Below are 17,289 nucleotides of genomic sequence, written 5' to 3' on the forward strand. Positions count from 1 at the left end.
AGAAGAAGAAGAAGAAGAAGAAGAAGAAGAAGAAGAAGAAGAAGAAGGAGGAGGAGGAGGAGGAGGAGGAGGAGGAGGAGGAAATAAATGAAAAAAGTATGCATCAATCTTCACTAAGAGTTCATTAGTTCTCTCTCTGGATATAGACAGCATTTTTCTTCATGAGTACTTTGGAGTTGTCTTGGATAACTGTATTGATGAAAGTAGTTAAGTTTCTCATAGTTGGTCATCACTGATGTTACCACATACAATGTCCTCCTGGTTCTGCTCACTTCAGTTCGAATTAGTTCATGTGTCTTGTCAGGTTTTCCTAAAACCATCCTGCTCATCATTTCTTATAGCACAATAGTATTACATCACAATTACATACCACAACTTGTTCAGTCATGACCCAATTGATGGGTATTGCCTTCTTTGCCACCATAAAAAAAAGTTGCTATAAATATTTGTATACATATAGGTCCTTTCTCTTTTTAAAAAAAATCTCTTTGGGATATAGACCTAATAGGGTATTGCTGGACACTATTTTACAGTTCTTTGAGCATAGTCCAAATTGCTCTAAAAAATGGCTGGACCACTTCGCAACTCCACCAAATGAAGCACTTTCTTATTTTTCTTTGAACTTGTCTCTCTCTCTTAGGAACAATACATTCTGAGAACCAGGTTCCCTGATCCTAAACCTCAAACTTTGACCTGAAATCCCAGTCCTTTCCTTCAGAGAGTCTCCACCCCTGGGAGAAAAATATAACTACCAGCCTTGGTGTATTTGTTTTTTCCCTAAGTGCTTCAGCTCATCTACCCCTCTCTCTCAGCAAGGGGGTCTGCAAATAAATTCTAAACAAAGCAAATAGTAGCTCATACCCAGATGATTGCATCGTTTAGCCCATCTGTTAGCAGAAGCTGTACCATTGTGTAATATCAAGGAAAGAAATCATTTCCTTTCCCTTTTAGAAATGATGGTTAAGAAAACAAGTAATTAAAGTGTTTCTAAAACACTCACTGGGCCATGATGATGCCCTACTCAAAAATCTTCAGTGTCTCATTATTGACTTTGGAGTAAAATTCAAAGTACTGAGCCTGGCATTTAAAGATCCCACAAGATGGATCCCACCTTTCCGATACTACTCCTAATGTGAGTCTGGTCATCTCATTACTCTTCATGAATTCTCTGTACTAGCCAAATGAATGTCCTGACTGACTGTTCTCCAAACACATTTAACCTCCTCCTTCTGTGCTTTTTTTTTTTTATCATCATCATACAATGTTGCACATTACAGTTATCTATGTACTTGTATTCAGTCCTACTACTGGACTAGAGACTTCAGGAAGGCAGAGACTGTCTTACCCAAACTTTGCCTCTCCCACTCTCACCCCCACCCACCTTGCACAAGAGAATTATGTGTTTAATACACCTCAGCTAAATGAATGAGCAGCTAGGTGGTCCAATAGATAGAGCATGGGGCCTGGAGTAAGGAAGACTGATCTTCACAAATTCGAATCTGGCCTCCAACACTTCCTAGCAGTATGGCTCTGGGCAAGTCACTAAATCTTGTTTGCCTCAGTTTCCTTGGCTGTAAAATGAGCTAGAGAAGGAAATAGCAAACCAGTACAGTATCTTTGCCAAGAAAAGCCCAAATGGTGTCACAAAGAGTAGGATGTGATTGAACAAGAACAAAATGAATGAATACCTTTATAGAGTATGTGGAGCTGCCCTACTGGAAAGGATCCAGCATGAGCGAAAAGTCAAGCTGGGCCAAGCCTCCCTCTTCACCCCACTCATCTTACCAGCTGCCCCATCGGGAGTATTAAAAACCAAAGACCTAAGTGACAGACATAAAATGTAAAAGGGGAATGGAACCAGCAATGTCCAACTACAGAACTTGTCTGAAACATGGAAGGAGGGAAGGAAACAGAGATTAAACCAACCCCCTCATTTACGCCCTAAAATTAGGGCGAGAGAACCTAACCTCTCTGGGCTGGAAGTCCAGCTCAGTTATTTAATACCTGGTTTATAATTGGCAAAAAAAAATGTCACCTCTCTGGGTCTCAGTTTCATCATCTGTAAAAATGAGAGGGTTGTGTTAGAGTATTTCAAAGATCTCTTTTGACTCTAAATCCTTATTTCTCAGATAAGGACCATGAGGCCCAGAGAGGGTTGTGACTTCATTAGTCGATTCCTATGCAGGCTTTGCACAATTAGAAGCACGAGGAGGTCTTAGCACTGGACAAGGCATAAGGCAGGGTCACTGTCCTCCCTGCCTACAAAAGTCTGGAAAAAACATGACAATGACAACAAAAATTATAATAGTAATCCATTGTAACATAACTTTATAATTATTATATATGTATCTCTATATTATATATAATTATAATATAACTATTTCTTTTCTTTTTTGAAGGGAGGAAGTGAGGAAATCAGGGTTAAGTGACTTACCCAAGGTCATACAACTAGTAAGTGTGTCAAATGTCTGAGGCAGCATTTGAACTCAGGTCCTCCTGATTCCAGAGCAGGTGCTCTATTCACTGTATCACTTAGTTGCCCCTATTTCTTAAACAATAATCTCTTCCCATTGTTCCTGGACCTGTTTGACTTTACTTTCCAAAGTAACTTGGTCTTTTCCTGTGCTTATCTCTTTCAGGATCATTTCTTACCCTTCTTCAGTCAAAATGAGGGGGAAAAAAAATGTTCAGGATCTGGGTTACTTGAAGACTGCTGAGATTATTCTTTCAAGGGGCTCTACCACTGCCCAAAGGACCCCACCAGGAACTATCCACACCATAAACTCTCAGTATCCTTCCACGTGGATGGCAGCTGAATTCCCTTGGTTTACCCACTACAGTACAGCAGCAGGAAGTTGTAAGAAAGATTCAAACCTTGTACTGCAAAGGCAGATCATAAAAAACACATTTTATATTCTCCAAGAGCTGGGATGGGATTTAGGGATCATCTAGTCCCAATCCTTTCATTTTAAAGAGAAGGAAACTGAGGTCCCTGGGAGGAAGGCGTGCCTTACCCAAGGTCAGGCTGTGGCAGAATCAGCCCCAGATTGTGTATGTGTATGTGTATGTGTATCTGTGTTTCGTGTGTGCCTGACCATTATACCACACTGCAACCCAACTAAAATAGGAAATTATGAATGGGAAAGCTTGTGCAATGAATTTAATCAGAGGAATTGGGTTTGAAACCTGATTACTGCTTGTGACATTGGGAAAATTGCTCCCTCTTTCTAAGACTCAGTTTCTTCATTCAGCCTCCCGGGGAAGGGTTAAGAAGAAAACCATAGCTGGAATTCTGGGATGTTCTGCTTATCCCAAAGCTGACCCTGGGATAGGAAAGAAGTGGCTGGTAAGGTCACTGACGTCTCTGCGCTGCTGGATCTCGGTCCCTTGGGGGAGGGGGAGGGGGAGGGGGAGGCATCACCTGACTGCCGTCAGTTGTTATCCCAAGACAGGCCAAGACAAGCTCCCGCTCCCCGAACTTCCTACATCTGCTGCCTTCTCTTCTCCCAAACAGTCGTGCAGTGGAGACCCCAGCCTTCAGCCACCCCCTGCGGAATGGCAGAGCCTCCAGACCAGGGAGGGGAGAGGTGCTGTAAGGGCTGCGGGGGCTCGGGGAGGTTTGGGGAGGCTCCGGGCCTCGGTGCCGGGAGCTGTCCCGGCGCTCCTGCAGCGCGGGCGCACACTCACCCTACCATCGGCCGCTGCAGTAACCCTGGCGGCGCCGAGCTGAGGGTTTCCTTGGGGGCGGGAAGAGGAGGCCGAGGGCTGGTCCTGCGGAGGTACAACCAGTGCGCGCCCGCCCGACCTCGCCAGCACAGCAGGAAAAGCTGATTCCTATCGGCCCGGCGCTGGTCTCTGGTTACTGTTACCTTGCGAGTCACGGGGCATGTGACTCCACTGCGTGCTCCCCAAAGTATTGCCGGCACCATCTCATGCTCTTCCGATTCCAGAGGCCGGATTCACGGCCGGGTCATTTCCTTGCAACACAGACACACACTTGTGCAACCTCGTGGGGATTCACCCCGCTGGTCCCGCCCCCTACGAGGCCACTAAGCAAAACAGGGAAGTAGGAGAAGAGAAATCATGGGACTTCAAACTGGAAGGGCCCTTTGAGGTCAGGAAATCAAACCCCATTTACCCTTTTATTTCACAAAGATGGAAAGTGAGGCATCAAGAAGGCTAGTGAGGTACCCAGGCAATTAAGTATTTAATGAACGTACTGAATTCACTGGGGACAGAAGGACAAAAATAATAGCTAGCATTTATAAGATGCTTTAAGGTTTGCAAAGACTTTACAAACATTATCCCATTCTATCTTCACAACACCCCAGGGAGGTAAGTGCTATCAATATCTCCATTTTACAGATGAGAAAACTAAGGTTAGATAACTTTCCCCTATCCCCAGTAATGGCTAGACCATTCCACAGTCAATCCACAGACCTGTGTTTTCAACTGACTCTTCCTCACTGCATAATCTTGGACACCTTCATTTCATCCTCCACTATGGACGGGCCTGTTTCTTCATTATTACTAAACTCTCTCCAGGTCAGCATTTCTGTATTCTTAGCCCTCTTTTAGTTTACAAAAAATAATAATAATAATAATAATAAGTCTGAGATTAGAAGAAAAGTTTCTAGTGTCTCAATTTTGGGCATCAATTCCACTCAATTCAACAATGTTTCCTGAGAACACTCAACAAATGTTCATTGGAATCATATGCCACCACTTCTCTACTCCTCCATGATCTCTCCCACCCTTCCACTTAATAGGAAGTAACATAAGTACCCAGGAGTAGCTATTTCAGTCTGCCCTGGCCCTGGAGGATCTCACTCTCTGACTGGGAAGAACGGTGTTCTATTGCCATAAACTTAGCATTGGTACAGATAAAGTATGTCTTGCAAAAGTTTGGAGGACAATGAAGACTGTCAGGTAAACCTTTATGAAGACAGAACTTGAGGTGGGTAGGATTTGTTTAGATATAGGGAATTGGAAGGGATAATTAAGTCAAAATATGCATTTTATTTAAATAGCTGCATATATATTAAAGCTCTAGTTCTTCCTCCCTCCCCCCATTCTTTTTTGATAAAAACAGGTTAATCTCACTTTTCTAGCCTGTTGCTTCAGTATTGTCCAGCCTGACTAAAGGTTTTTGCTCCATATGTGAGTCCTCTTGAATCATTATGAATCTCCAGTTTCCTAACAATTGCTTAATATTCTAGAAGACTGCTGTTTCTCTGGAGGTGAAAAGTAAAGCTATACTTAAATTTGGCAGAGAGGGTGAAAGTCATTTGGGGATAGGGGCAGGGACTGCTGGAGCCAGCCACAACTAGCTCAGGAGAGCCATTTGTAAAATTTTCTTTAACCCCTTGGAAATCAGTAAATTCTAACAAATCAGGACTTGATTTGTTATTTTGTTGATTGTCTGGATGTCAATGTGATCTAGGTGACTAAATCTGCTGATTGATTAGTTCCCTCATCTGTAAAATGAGAAGGTTGGATTTGGTAAAGATCCCTTCCAACTCAGAAATTTTCTCATTCTAGCTTGGTCCAAAACCCAGTCAGTCACAGGGCTTTTCCTACTGCACAGGCTTCTGAAAAGTGACTATTCTGCAAAGATCCAAAGTTCAGTTTCAGAGTATAAGCAGCCACTATTGCCGGAAAATTAGTTAATGACTTTAGCAGATAGGCCCAATGAACACAGACAGACTTTAAGAGATATCAGAGTATAGAAGGGCCTGTTGTGCCATGGTCCAAGGGATCAGAGCTGAGCAAAAACAATAAAAGATAGATCCAAGGCCTACATGAACTTTATTCTCAAATTCTCAGGTCCCTGACAACAGTAGTTGATATAGTCTGAGAAATGGTTATAAGGAGTGGATTCTCTTAATTTTGGGGAGAATGAAAAAATCTATTAAAATTCCAGGCCTATCAGTTTCACACTCATTTTTTAAAAAAAGCTGAATATTCCATAGTTGATCCTAATACCATAGTCAAATGATCTTTTAACTAAGCATTTATATTGTTCTATCTTTCTACCTTAAAACCCCCAGAAAACAATAATCAATGAGGCCCCTTCCAAAGAATGCCCTAAAATCATGGTCAGCTCATACTACCCTTCCTTAGCTTAACTCATCCCCAGCAAGCATCCCCTACCCCCAAAATAAAAACAAGAAGAGCGTACTAGAGCCCTGACTTCTAACAATCCATGTTAGAATCCGGATCCATGATTGTTGACAGTTGTTTTAAGTTAAAGTAGCAGCTGACAGCATAAACATGCCAGTGTCTTACAGGTCTCCCACCCACACAACCACCGACCAAGTCATTCAACAAAGGCTTTGTCAAATCCTTCTAACCAGCTGCCTTCCAAGATTTCAAAGCCACAGAAGACAGATGAGGTCAGCTCACAGAAAAAGGAAAAAAAGTACCCTTGAATATGCCAATTTCTATTAAACAGAAAAGCTTAAAATATAGCATATAAAACTTATGAAACAGTGCTTCTATCAGCTTCTATCTATGACTAATACAATGTCTTGTACAACTAATGACTAATACAAAAGTCTTAGTGTAGTTTGCAGCTTTTAATAAATTCAGAAGTCCAAATACTAAAAACTTACCAAAAAAAAACCTTTGAAGGGTTATTTACAATTTTTAAATGTTGGTGTGTTACTTATTAAAATTAAACATAACTACTTTCTTGTGCTAACCGTTGTTCTATCAATTAGTGAATTTTGTCAGTTTTCATTAGCTGCTGCTCAGTGACTAAAGGGTTTGAATGTAATTCTAGCCTTAGGATCATCCAAAGATAGATCATAAGGTTTTGATGCATGTATAATAGTTTTGAAAAGACCTCACAAGAAAAAGTTCAGTGGAGATAGACCAGGTGACCAAGATGGTCAAGCAATATTCATGAAGCTATCACATACTCAGTGCCTAATGGCAAATTACCCCATCTTGTTAAATTTAAAATTAAATATTACTCAAAATTCAGAAAACCAAATAAGTGCAAAAGAAATTTAAATAATTAAACTTTGAAATGATGTTTTTTGTAAGTTTGTAGTATTTGTACTTCTGAAGGTACTACAGTAATTTAAAACTGCACTAAGACTTTGGGGATATGCTATATAATGGGACCTTGAATACTAATATTGTTTTATTCCTTTAGAAATTGGACTTTTCAAGGGTAGGGACTTTTCCTTCCAATGCAGTGCACTCCCATAATTTCAGTGGTTTTGAAAAACCTAAAAAGGTTTTATTTTCTGGTTTTTGTCTGGCACTTGGGGCATAGATACTGCCAACATATTGAGAAGAGGTGGGTCTGGGGAAGATTGAGTAACATAGGAAGAAGTTATGAAACTTTGGTGTGTAAGGACAGGGGGTCCTTACTTTCCTCCTTCAAAGAGACCCAATGAAGGACTGCAGGATGTAATGGGTTGGATTTGGGTGGAGCCCTGCCCCATACCTGGAAGGGACTGCTTCCACATCTCCAACTGCTAAAAACCATCCTTTTCTTTTCCCTGGGTCCAGCTCAGCTATCGTATTTATTCCTTTCCTTTCCAAGCATTCTGTTGAACTTCAAGGCACTTACCACATTCTGTCTTGAATATTATTTGCCCGTTTTATCTGCCATCTATAACTTGAGAGCATGGGCTATTACTGTATTTCCCAAATGCCCATTTGCCTTAAATGTATAGTGACATATACTTGATACAATCTTTTAATTTCACTGAGTTAGCAGACTTGAGAAGGCGTTTCCAAATTTATAGAGCAACTGATAGGAGTTTTCTCACTCTCAGAATCAAAAATTATATCCTAATATCATAGATTTAGAACAGGAAGGGCCCTTGTAGACCATCAACCCCAGGAAAAATTAAATGACATGCCCACCGTCCCACAAGTACTAACAGAGCCAGGAATTGACATGAGGCTTAGTCACTCCAAATCCCAAACTTTCCACTGCACCAAGTGTGTAGGTCTTTGATGCGATAATGCCCATAAAGTGTTTTGCAAACGTGATAGCACCATAGAAATTCTAGCTACAAATAATATCCACTGTCATCATTCTGATGAGGCAAACAAAATGGGTAAGAATATTCCTATGGGAGGTTAAGTGCCTAGTGCAAAATTATGTAGCAAAGAACGTAATTTCAAATCCAGGTTCTCCAACTTCCAAGTTAGAATAAGTAGCATCTGGGATAGTATTCCTATGGAGTGTTGAATTTGGATTTGGCATGTAAAAGAGTAGGGAGCACATTCCAAAGGACTCACGATGAAACATGCTCACTTTCTGACAAGAAGTGGTCTTGAGACATAAAACTACAAAATTTTATAAAATGTATCCAAAATTTTTGGACATTTTGACTTAGGAATATGTTAACAGGAATTTTTCCCTCTAATTATTTGGGGTGGGGGGGCAAGGAAGAGAAAAAAATATTAAAAAATTATTTTCAAGTTTTAAACATGTATGTTATATATATCATATACTACACACATGTACATATATATGTGAGGTGTTTTGCAATTTCCACCAGGATGCTCCACTAGTACCTCCACTTTAAGACTTACAAAACTGAGGTAGCACAGCGTGTAAGAGCACCGGCTCCGGATGACCGGGGGATCGAATCCGGGCTCTGACACTTAGCACCCACCCAGAAACACCTGGCCATGCAACCTTGAGCAAATTACTTAACCCCGATTGCTTAAAAAAAGAAACTTACAAAACTGAGCTTATCCCTTTCCCCAAACCCTTCCCTGCCATTGTCAATAGCCTCCCCTCCCCCTGGTCTCCTGTATTTATAACCTGGGAGTTTAATTCTCTCCCTCATCTCTCAAGTCCAATCAGTTGTTAATTACAACACAAACCATGTCTTCTATCCCCAAAACTGCAACCCTAGTACTCCACTTTCCCCACTTCTACTCTATCCTCATTGCCAATGCCTCCTTTAATTCCAGATCTCTGCTCAAGTGTAACTTGTAATTCTTCCTTCTTCCCGGTATGGAAGTGACCATGGGCTCTTGAAGAGCTTCAACCGTAGAAAGCAAACTCTGACAAGTTCTACCCATCCGGAAAGGCCGATTTAGGCCCAAGGACAATGACAATGCTGCTTACTGCATACTTACCTGGATAGATTCATCATCTGGTGGCCAATCACCAAATAATTTTTTTTTTCCTGACAACTCACTAAATAAAGATGAAATATGCCACTTACCTCTTGACAAGGAAATGAAGTTAACGTGTTGACATGCACTTTTAGAAATGGCTCATGTGGTTTTTTTTTTGCCAGAGTATGTAGCTATATATTGGGGGATTTTGTTTTATATAAGAACTTTCTTTAAAAAATCTTAACATTGGTGACATAAAAATGGCAAAAAAAAAAAATCTGAGACACAAAATCTCATCACTTGGCTTAAAATGCTTGCTGCAACAAACAACTTTCCAATTCATTTTCACCCATTCAACAGTCCCTTCCAGAATACTTTCCCAGTCTGGTATTAACTCTAGACTGGTCTTTGAAGGTCCCTTCAGCTCTTGAATTGTGTGAGAGTTCTCATTATGTTGATTTTACTTCCCATACATGCATTCTGCGTTTTAAGCCCTCTGGTTCTTTCGCTTTCTCCACCCAAGTCAAACCAACAGTTACTTCCCAAGCTACTCAAGAATACCAAAAAGTATGAAATGAGAAGGCCCTGAAGGATCATAGCACTCAACCCTCTTTTTTTCACAAGGAAACTGTCCAACAGATGAAATGAACTTGCCCCATTTCATATAACTAGTTCCCCAATCATCCTTAGCATCCTGCCTGAACAAAACTTCCTACTTGTGAACCGAGGACATATCAATTCTTGTCAACAGAATATATGAGAAATACTTTGAGGTAGATTTTCCTCTGACCTGACACACACACCCCTATAAAAAGAAAATGTGTCCCTATTATTTAAGCATATACATCGATAACCTCCTCCCCCTCCAAAACACAAAAACTAGGCACAGGTTCATAAAACATTTATTAATCATTGACTTTTACTATTTTTGCACAGATGTCAGGCACTGTAGAAAAAAAAATGGTTAGCCAAAAGCATGGTAACCACTATTAAAATTAGACTGTTGCAAAGGATTAACGCTCCCCCCTTCCCGCTCCACATTACCTTCTCTGAGCTATGGTTCCCTCAAATGGGAACACTAATTTCATTACCTACACAAGATTTCAAAGCAAGTGCCACATAAATGTGAATGCTGTTATAATCAACTCATTTTTGTCAATGTACATCACTAATATGTATATATAAAATGCAGATTAATCTATCCAGAAGTGTTAGTGTCATGACCTCCATTCAGTAAAAAGCAGGATTGGGATGAGAGCAGAAAAGTAAAGCATAAACCCGTGTAGTCCCTATATCCAGCCAAAGTTGAGTAAAAAATTTATGACAAGTTTTCCTGTCCTAGGTAGAACAAAGCAGATTCCCTGCTGTACAGCTGTGTTGGTGCTTATGACATTGGGAGAGACAGCTAACCGTGACACTCCGAAGAGTATTTAGACCCTGACCAAGTTGAATGGCTCCCAAGACAGATGATTTATCTAGCTGTTACATGAATATTTGGGCTTAGGATCACAGGTTTTCAATTATATTTGAGGCATTAACACATGACAAGTGAGATACAAGTGAATTAAGGTGACCAAGGTTTGGAAGAGGTGGTAGTAAATGTGCATTCATTCTGAATTTTTATATCAATATTTATTTGAAATGATCCTGTGGGAAGGCAGGTTAACTGTACTCTGCTAAAGAACAAAGCATCTACATCAAGAGGTAGAGAATTATGGCATTCAGCAGATCTCAAAGAGATCAAATATGATGCCTTTCCTTTATATTTCTTCTTTTGGGGGGAGGGGTATCTTAAAAAAAAAAAGTGAGATGAAATTAAGAGAGATGGGGAGAAGTAAAAGCTATTAAATGGCAGCAAATAGAAATCTGAGACAGGCCAATGTAAATTCCACAGGTCAAGCAATTCTCACAGACCTAATATTTCAGGAGGAAAACGAACGGCAAAACAGACTTAAGACAAAGGCTGACCTGCATCTGTACAAGTTTCTTCACCAAGAATTCCCTATATTAGGAAGAACAAGAGGTCCAGTCCCTATTCCTATCCTATTGGCCAAACTACAGTACAACTACTTTCAAATGATTCAGAGGCCTATCTATACAACACACATTTAAGATAGCGTGACCTTTTCTAGAGAATCACAAAGCTGGAAGGAGTTATCTAGTTGAGTTCTCTCCAGGGGAACTGGAAAATAAATTCTAAGGATAGAGCTAAAGTTATTAAGTCTTATAAACTCAGGAGGTCCCAAGTTTCAAGTTGCACCAGTGACAATCCTAAAACCCCTGAGATTTGTGAAGATGCTACTAATTTAACAGAAGATGCTTCTAACGTAATAGCTTTCCCATAGCAGGAGGAAGATGGGTCAGTACTAAAATGAGGTTTTCCTTAAGAAACTCCAATGAATTCCAGTGCATTCTCCCTCAATGAAAAAGTTTAGTAACAGCAAGAGTTCCTTGAGGATTGGCTGGTATCATCCCCTTTTGCGCCTATAACCTTAGTGCCTGCCTCACGGCACCCAATGCAATGCTGAGCACAGAGTGTAAGTTCAATAAATATTTGATGGACTTTAGTGATCTGTACATAATACATTTACATGCCTATAGATGGCATTAAGATTGTTATAGGCTATAAACCTCTAAGGACATTAGAAAACACTTTGAAAATTAAGCAAGACATCAAAAGTCAGTAATGTGGGGGACCCCTGAGAAAAGGCCAATAGATTAACAATATGTTACTTAATGTTAGGATAAATTACTCTTTTTCCCCCCATACAGTGCCCACAGTGCATATTTTCTAAAGGCTCTGGGGACTATTAACTTTCAAAGCAACATATTATAGAGCAACTGGCTTTTTCAGACTATTTGTTTAAATAGTTTTATTTGGCATGAGCCAAAGGAAAAGATGCAAGCTAAGGAACACTTATGTTAAATAGTCTTCACATACCAAATGTAACAAGGTATTCATAAGCACCTGAGTTGTCAGCTGGTTGGTTCCATGAAGGGTAATTCAAAGGATCCTAAATGGCTATATCAGCAACATTATTATGCTAATACCCATCTAGATAGGGCTTTTTAAAAGATGTCCACTACTTCCCAAAGCTCCATGGATGTTTACAATCCAGAAGTCTTTGAGAAAGCTACATAGAACTGTATTCAATTGTTAACTCCTTTCTTTAATGAATTTTCTTCAGCACTAAAATCAGGTAGTTAGCAATGTAGCATTCTCCAGCTTACCAACTAAAAGGCACAAAAAAGCTGTACTAGCTAAATGAGTTAGTATAAGAGATAAGAATATTCACTCTTAAGATGAGCCTTCAGTCTGTACAAAGATGGATTCTCTGGACTCCAAACAGACTGAAGCACCATACCAAATACTATACAGAAATAATTTAAAATCTTTATACAAGAATGTAATTGCAGCACAGTTAAAGCTTCACATTCTACAATAGGGCAACTGAACTGCCAACTATCTATCGAATATGAGCTTATTTCTTTGATCCTATCCATTTATGCGGTAGTTTTCATGGATTTCTGGATGGATGTCACACACAAAAGCCAACAGGTTTTCCAGGACTTCCTCCCTATTCTTCTGGAAGTGGTTCTGGAGGACAGACATCTTCTCCAAGGTTTCCTTCTCTACTTCAGAGCTGCAACTGCCATGGCTACCAAGAGCCTGATGGGGAGGGACAGAGAACAAGTGTCAAGATTACAGGAAATTCATCTAAAGAGTACATTGCTTAGTCTAAAGAGAAATGCAATTTTACCAGTAACATAAAAAATTCAGCAATAAGCATTTTTAACAAACACTTTCCTCCTACAAACAGCAATGCTTCTAGATTAATATCTTAGTATTAAATGCTAGGAGGGCTTGGGGTATCTAAAATATGAATGCACAATGAAATACACATAGTATTAGTATACCTGTATTGGAAGAGGTTTCTGTTTCTACAGTTAAGCCTTCCTATTCTACATGAAAATACTCAAGAAATAATAAAAAGATGTGACTATCTTTCTAGGTACACACCTCAATCAAAAAGATCCCTCTTAACCTTGTGCCAATTTCAAAAGGTCATCAGAATAAGTAAGGTCCCAGATATAAATCATGATCCTATCAATGTCAATTATGCATCAACTTTATACAAACTTAATTACCAACTTTTAGGGGAAAAGAATGTTTCCTATATAGGACAACCTTGTTTCTGACAGCTTGATATACTCAATGTTAAATGAAAACATCAAAATGTCCATGAACCTATATGGGGACGCTAATTTGGCTGGTGGCTTATTATGACACTGTTAAGGGTACATATTTTCCACACAAGAAAAAGTCCCAAGTTCAACCATACCAATAACCTCAACAGTGGTATGGGGGATGGACTGCCTGGTGATATGATTATAAACTGATCACGTCCTACAGAAAAGGTATCAGAAATAAAGCCTTCATGTAACTAAAGAAAACATTCCAGAATCCAATATTATAGTATCTTGAGTTTCAAATGAAAAAAGTCATGCTTTCAAATTTTAATACCAACATTTTTAAAAGGAGAGAATTATTTTATATTTATCAGTAGTATAAAGCATTTTTCATAGATACACTTACTAAATCATCTTTAAGCTGTTCATTTCCAGTGATGTTCTCACCTCCCGAACTAAGCTTGTATATGGTTATGGCTTAAAAAAGTGGCCTCTCAAGCTAAACTCAGCTAACTTTCACTGGTGTATCCACCAGGCAGAGGCAAGCATCCTTCCCAATAAAAGGACAGCAGCATGGTCTCCACATCCCAAAGCTAAGGGAGCAAAGTCAACAACAAATGGGAACCAACCGCAGCTTCTTTGGCTTTGAACTCTTTCTCCCTCTGCAGTCGGTACTGCTCAATCTCAGCCTGAGCTTCCTCTTTTGCTTGCTTCAGTCTCCGGTTCTTTCCTGTTTTCAGAGTGGAGATTTTTATCAGAAAGATATTACCAAAGAAGATTTTGAAATATTTTGGTGATTTTTATCAGGAAGCAAAAAAAGTACAAAGATAGACCCTGGGGTATGCAAGGACCAAAGGGAAGGATCATAAATTTAGTGCAGCAAGGAATCTTAAAAGTCTTCAGGTCCAATTCCCTCATTTAATGAGTGGGGAAACTAAGGCAAAGAGAGGATTGGTGACTTGCCCAGGAAAACAATGCTAGTATCTGAGGTAGTACCTGAACTGAGAGGTCTTCCTGACTTCAATTCTAGTCTCTTATCTACCGTATCATGCCACCTCTCAGGGAGATGGAAAACATACAAGTAGATGATATACAATTTCCTTGTTTTCAAAGGGACAGACATTAGGTTACATTCCTAGCAAAGGTTATGTATTTAACCCTTTCAGGAAGGTCATCGGCACCTTTTCTCCGACTCTACCATCCAACCACTCTATCACCAAGGATGAATATATCAGACTAAATTTCATAAGTCAGGTAATAACTTCAAGAGTTACTCCAAACCACAGCTAAGATGAAGTAATTAACATGATTATCTGTACTAATTCTATTCAATTTCTCAATGGGTAGAGAACTATAGTCAATCGTTCCCAACTGCTACTACAGATGCTAACACAGTTTCCTTCTCATCTTCCTGTGTTTCTTTTTCCACTGTTTCTCTCTGGCACAATCTTTTAGTATCCAGGTATCTCCTGGCTTGCTTTTTTCCTTGGGGTAAGCCCTCCACAACTGCCTCAGTCCCTAGTTCCTCCCAGCTTATCTATGAAATTCTCTAGTGTTCAGTCTTTAGGTACTACAAAACAACAACAAAAACCTGGCCCTCCCTCCTCAGCTGATTTCCCCATTTTGATTACTGGCACCACTCTCCTCTTAGTCACTCCAGCTCAAACTTTAAGTCATTATAGCCTTTCTCTCTTAACATGCCACATCCACCTGGTCAATCATTGTTGTCTATTCCACTTCAGCAATGCCTCTTCCCACTATCCCTTCTCCATTCCCACCAGTGTTCAGACCCACATTATCCATCATATAGGTTATTAGAAAAGTCTTTTTAAATGGCTTTCTCATCCTTAATCCATCTTAATACTGCTGCCCGAGTATTATGCCTAGAGTACAGATCTAAGCACCCAACTTAAAAATTCTAAATGGCTTCCACTCTCAAAGGGGTCAAATACAAACCCCTTTAGCCCAGTATTCGATGCCTCCCACAATCTAGCCCCACTCTACATTAATTTTTATATCCTGTCCACTGCTCCTCTTAATTTGAGCCAAACAGATTATATACACTGCTCTCTGAAACATGCCTGTGCCATTTCCTTAATGTCTGGACTTGCTAATTGTGCAAATCCTCCACAGACCAGCTGACTGGTATAGCAATCTTTAATTTATCTCTCAGTACCTTTCTGATGGGCAGCTAGGTGTCAAAATGGATAAGACTCATCTTTCTGAGTTCTAATCTAGCCTTAGACACTTACTAGGTGTGTGATCCTGGACAAATCACTTAACCCTGTTTGTCTCAGTTTCTTTATCGGTAAAAGAATTGGAGATGAAAATGGCAAGCCACTCCAGTACCCTGGCCAAGAAAAACCCAAATGGGGTCATGAAATTGGACATGACTAAGCAAAAACAACTTTTCTGATGCACTAATAAATTTATCACACTCCACTTTGTAGTAGTTATTTGAGTTTCTTATCTCTTCCATTAAAAATCTCTAAGATCTATGGGAGAAGTTGCCATTCTTTTTTATTTTTGCACATTAGAAAGCCTCTGTAGACCCTCAGCACATGTTTACTGAATGGGTAAAGTTCAGGGATGTAAGATGAAAAGAAATCTCAGCACTCCATAGGGACCAAACACCAGTGAAGGGACAACAATCAGCAGGTGTTTGTCTTCAACCCATAGCTAAATGATCCAGTAATTCTAGGGTTGAATGTGGAGTGTGATTTAAGGTCTAAAGAATGAGTTTGGGGGGGCAAATCTGCCCTCTAATATCTAGTCCTGCTTTACATTATTCCACCATTGCACACTCCTCAGGATTTCTGAACTACAAGTAGTTAGGAACCAGAAACTAGAATTCTAACAGTCAACAATAGGTGGAACAGTAGTAATTGTTTCTGCTTAAAGTAATGCACAAAGACTCCATAATACTTTCATTTATGTTAACTGCAATTCAGATTTCTGGACTCTTCCTCTCCCAAAATTATTCAAAGAAACTAAAAAAGAGATAATTACATAGAGCTTTAAAGCTTGGAAAGCACTTTCCCTACTTTTGAGTCTTTCAAAAACTCTTGAGTACCACTGACATTGTAATCCTTACTTTATTGAAGAGGAAACAGACTCATAAAAGTAAGTAACTTGAACATGATCACACAGATAAATAAGTGTTCCTGGAAGGATTTGAACCCAGGTCTTCCTGACATCAAGTCCAACACTATCTGCCACCATACTTTTAAAAAAGCCCACTTGCCTGTCTGCATAAGGTGCAGAAATCTCCGTCTGTGCACCTTTCCATTAGCTGTCGTAGAATGCACTCAGTCGAGGACTTAAATCAGAAAGCTCTATTACCTTCTACAGAAAGTCTTTTCTGGTTCCCCCTGATGTTAATACAGTCTTCAAAATTACCTTTATTTACTCTACATGTATTCTGTATATTGTTATACATATGTCTCCTCCCATTAGAATGTAAGCTCCATTAGCGCAGAGACCTTCACTTTTATCTTTGCATGCTCAGAATTCTAAGTGATTGGCTTACTATGTTCAAGACTCTCTGAAGCACTAAGATTAGAGTCTTTACGCTTACGAACCTTACAAGTTAGAAATGGAGGAGTATATATACACACTTAAGTAGAATACAGGTAGAATGCCAATAAGGTCAAAGCAAAAATCCAAAGTGTCATAAAAAATGGGATAGATAGTAGAAGGAGACAAGAAAGCTTCAGGAAGGGTCACAGACTCCATTCCAAGGACGCCCCGGGGCGGGGGGCGGAGAAGGGAGGGAGAAGAAGACAGGACAGACAGTGGGGAAAAGTAAGTGGTTTATCAGGTTAAGAAAGAACACCCAGTGCCTGAAGGAGAATAGTGAAATGAACCTGGAGAGGTGAACAGAAGCTGAATTTAACTTCCGAGAAGGCACCCAGCTTCCCAGTACAAAAGGTTCCTCCCTAAGCCACATAGTTTCTCCCTCTTCTCCCACTCCACTTATCACACCCTTCACACCGGCCC

General features: G+C 39.9%; 2 protein-coding genes and 1 long non-coding RNA gene across 12 annotated transcripts in view; 1 reads left to right on the forward strand and 2 right to left on the reverse strand.

The window, feature by feature from the left end:
• The window catches only part of TMEM268 (transmembrane protein 268), a 22,984-nt gene extending 18,927 nt beyond the window's left edge, over positions 1-4,057 (reverse strand). For 3 of the 10 annotated variants that reach the window (XM_069073834.1, XM_069073839.1, XM_069073829.1), the window contains exon 1: positions 3,870-4,057. In XM_069073834.1, coding sequence (XP_068929935.1) covers positions 3,870-3,929 — 60 coding nt within the window. In that variant the 5' untranslated portion in view covers positions 3,930-4,057. The other 7 variants (XM_069073838.1, XM_069073836.1, XM_069073831.1 and 4 more) reach the window with 3 other exon arrangements.
• A 635-nt stretch (positions 4,058-4,692) lies between these two features.
• On the forward strand, positions 4,693-10,264 carry LOC138150409 (uncharacterized). Its single transcript, XR_011165565.1, has 2 exons — positions 4,693-4,957; positions 8,950-10,264. It is a non-coding gene; the product is annotated as an uncharacterized lncRNA (long non-coding RNA).
• Positions 9,985-17,289, reverse strand: part of ATP6V1G1 (ATPase H+ transporting V1 subunit G1) — a 7,800-nt gene continuing 495 nt past the window's right edge. The window contains exons 2-3 of the mRNA XM_069073840.1: positions 13,920-14,020; positions 9,985-12,769 (exon numbers count right to left, since the gene is read on the reverse strand). Of these exons, the coding sequence (XP_068929941.1) occupies positions 12,596-12,769; positions 13,920-14,020 (275 nt within the window). The 3' untranslated portion in view covers positions 9,985-12,595. The remainder of the gene's footprint in view (positions 12,770-13,919; positions 14,021-17,289) is intronic.

The sequence above is a fragment of the Petaurus breviceps genome, unplaced genomic scaffold, assembly GCF_028583685.1.
Source record: "Petaurus breviceps papuanus isolate PSGF00001 unplaced genomic scaffold, PetGlider_PUasm1.0 90879, whole genome shotgun sequence".
Lineage (NCBI taxonomy): Eukaryota > Metazoa > Chordata > Mammalia > Diprotodontia > Petauridae > Petaurus > Petaurus breviceps.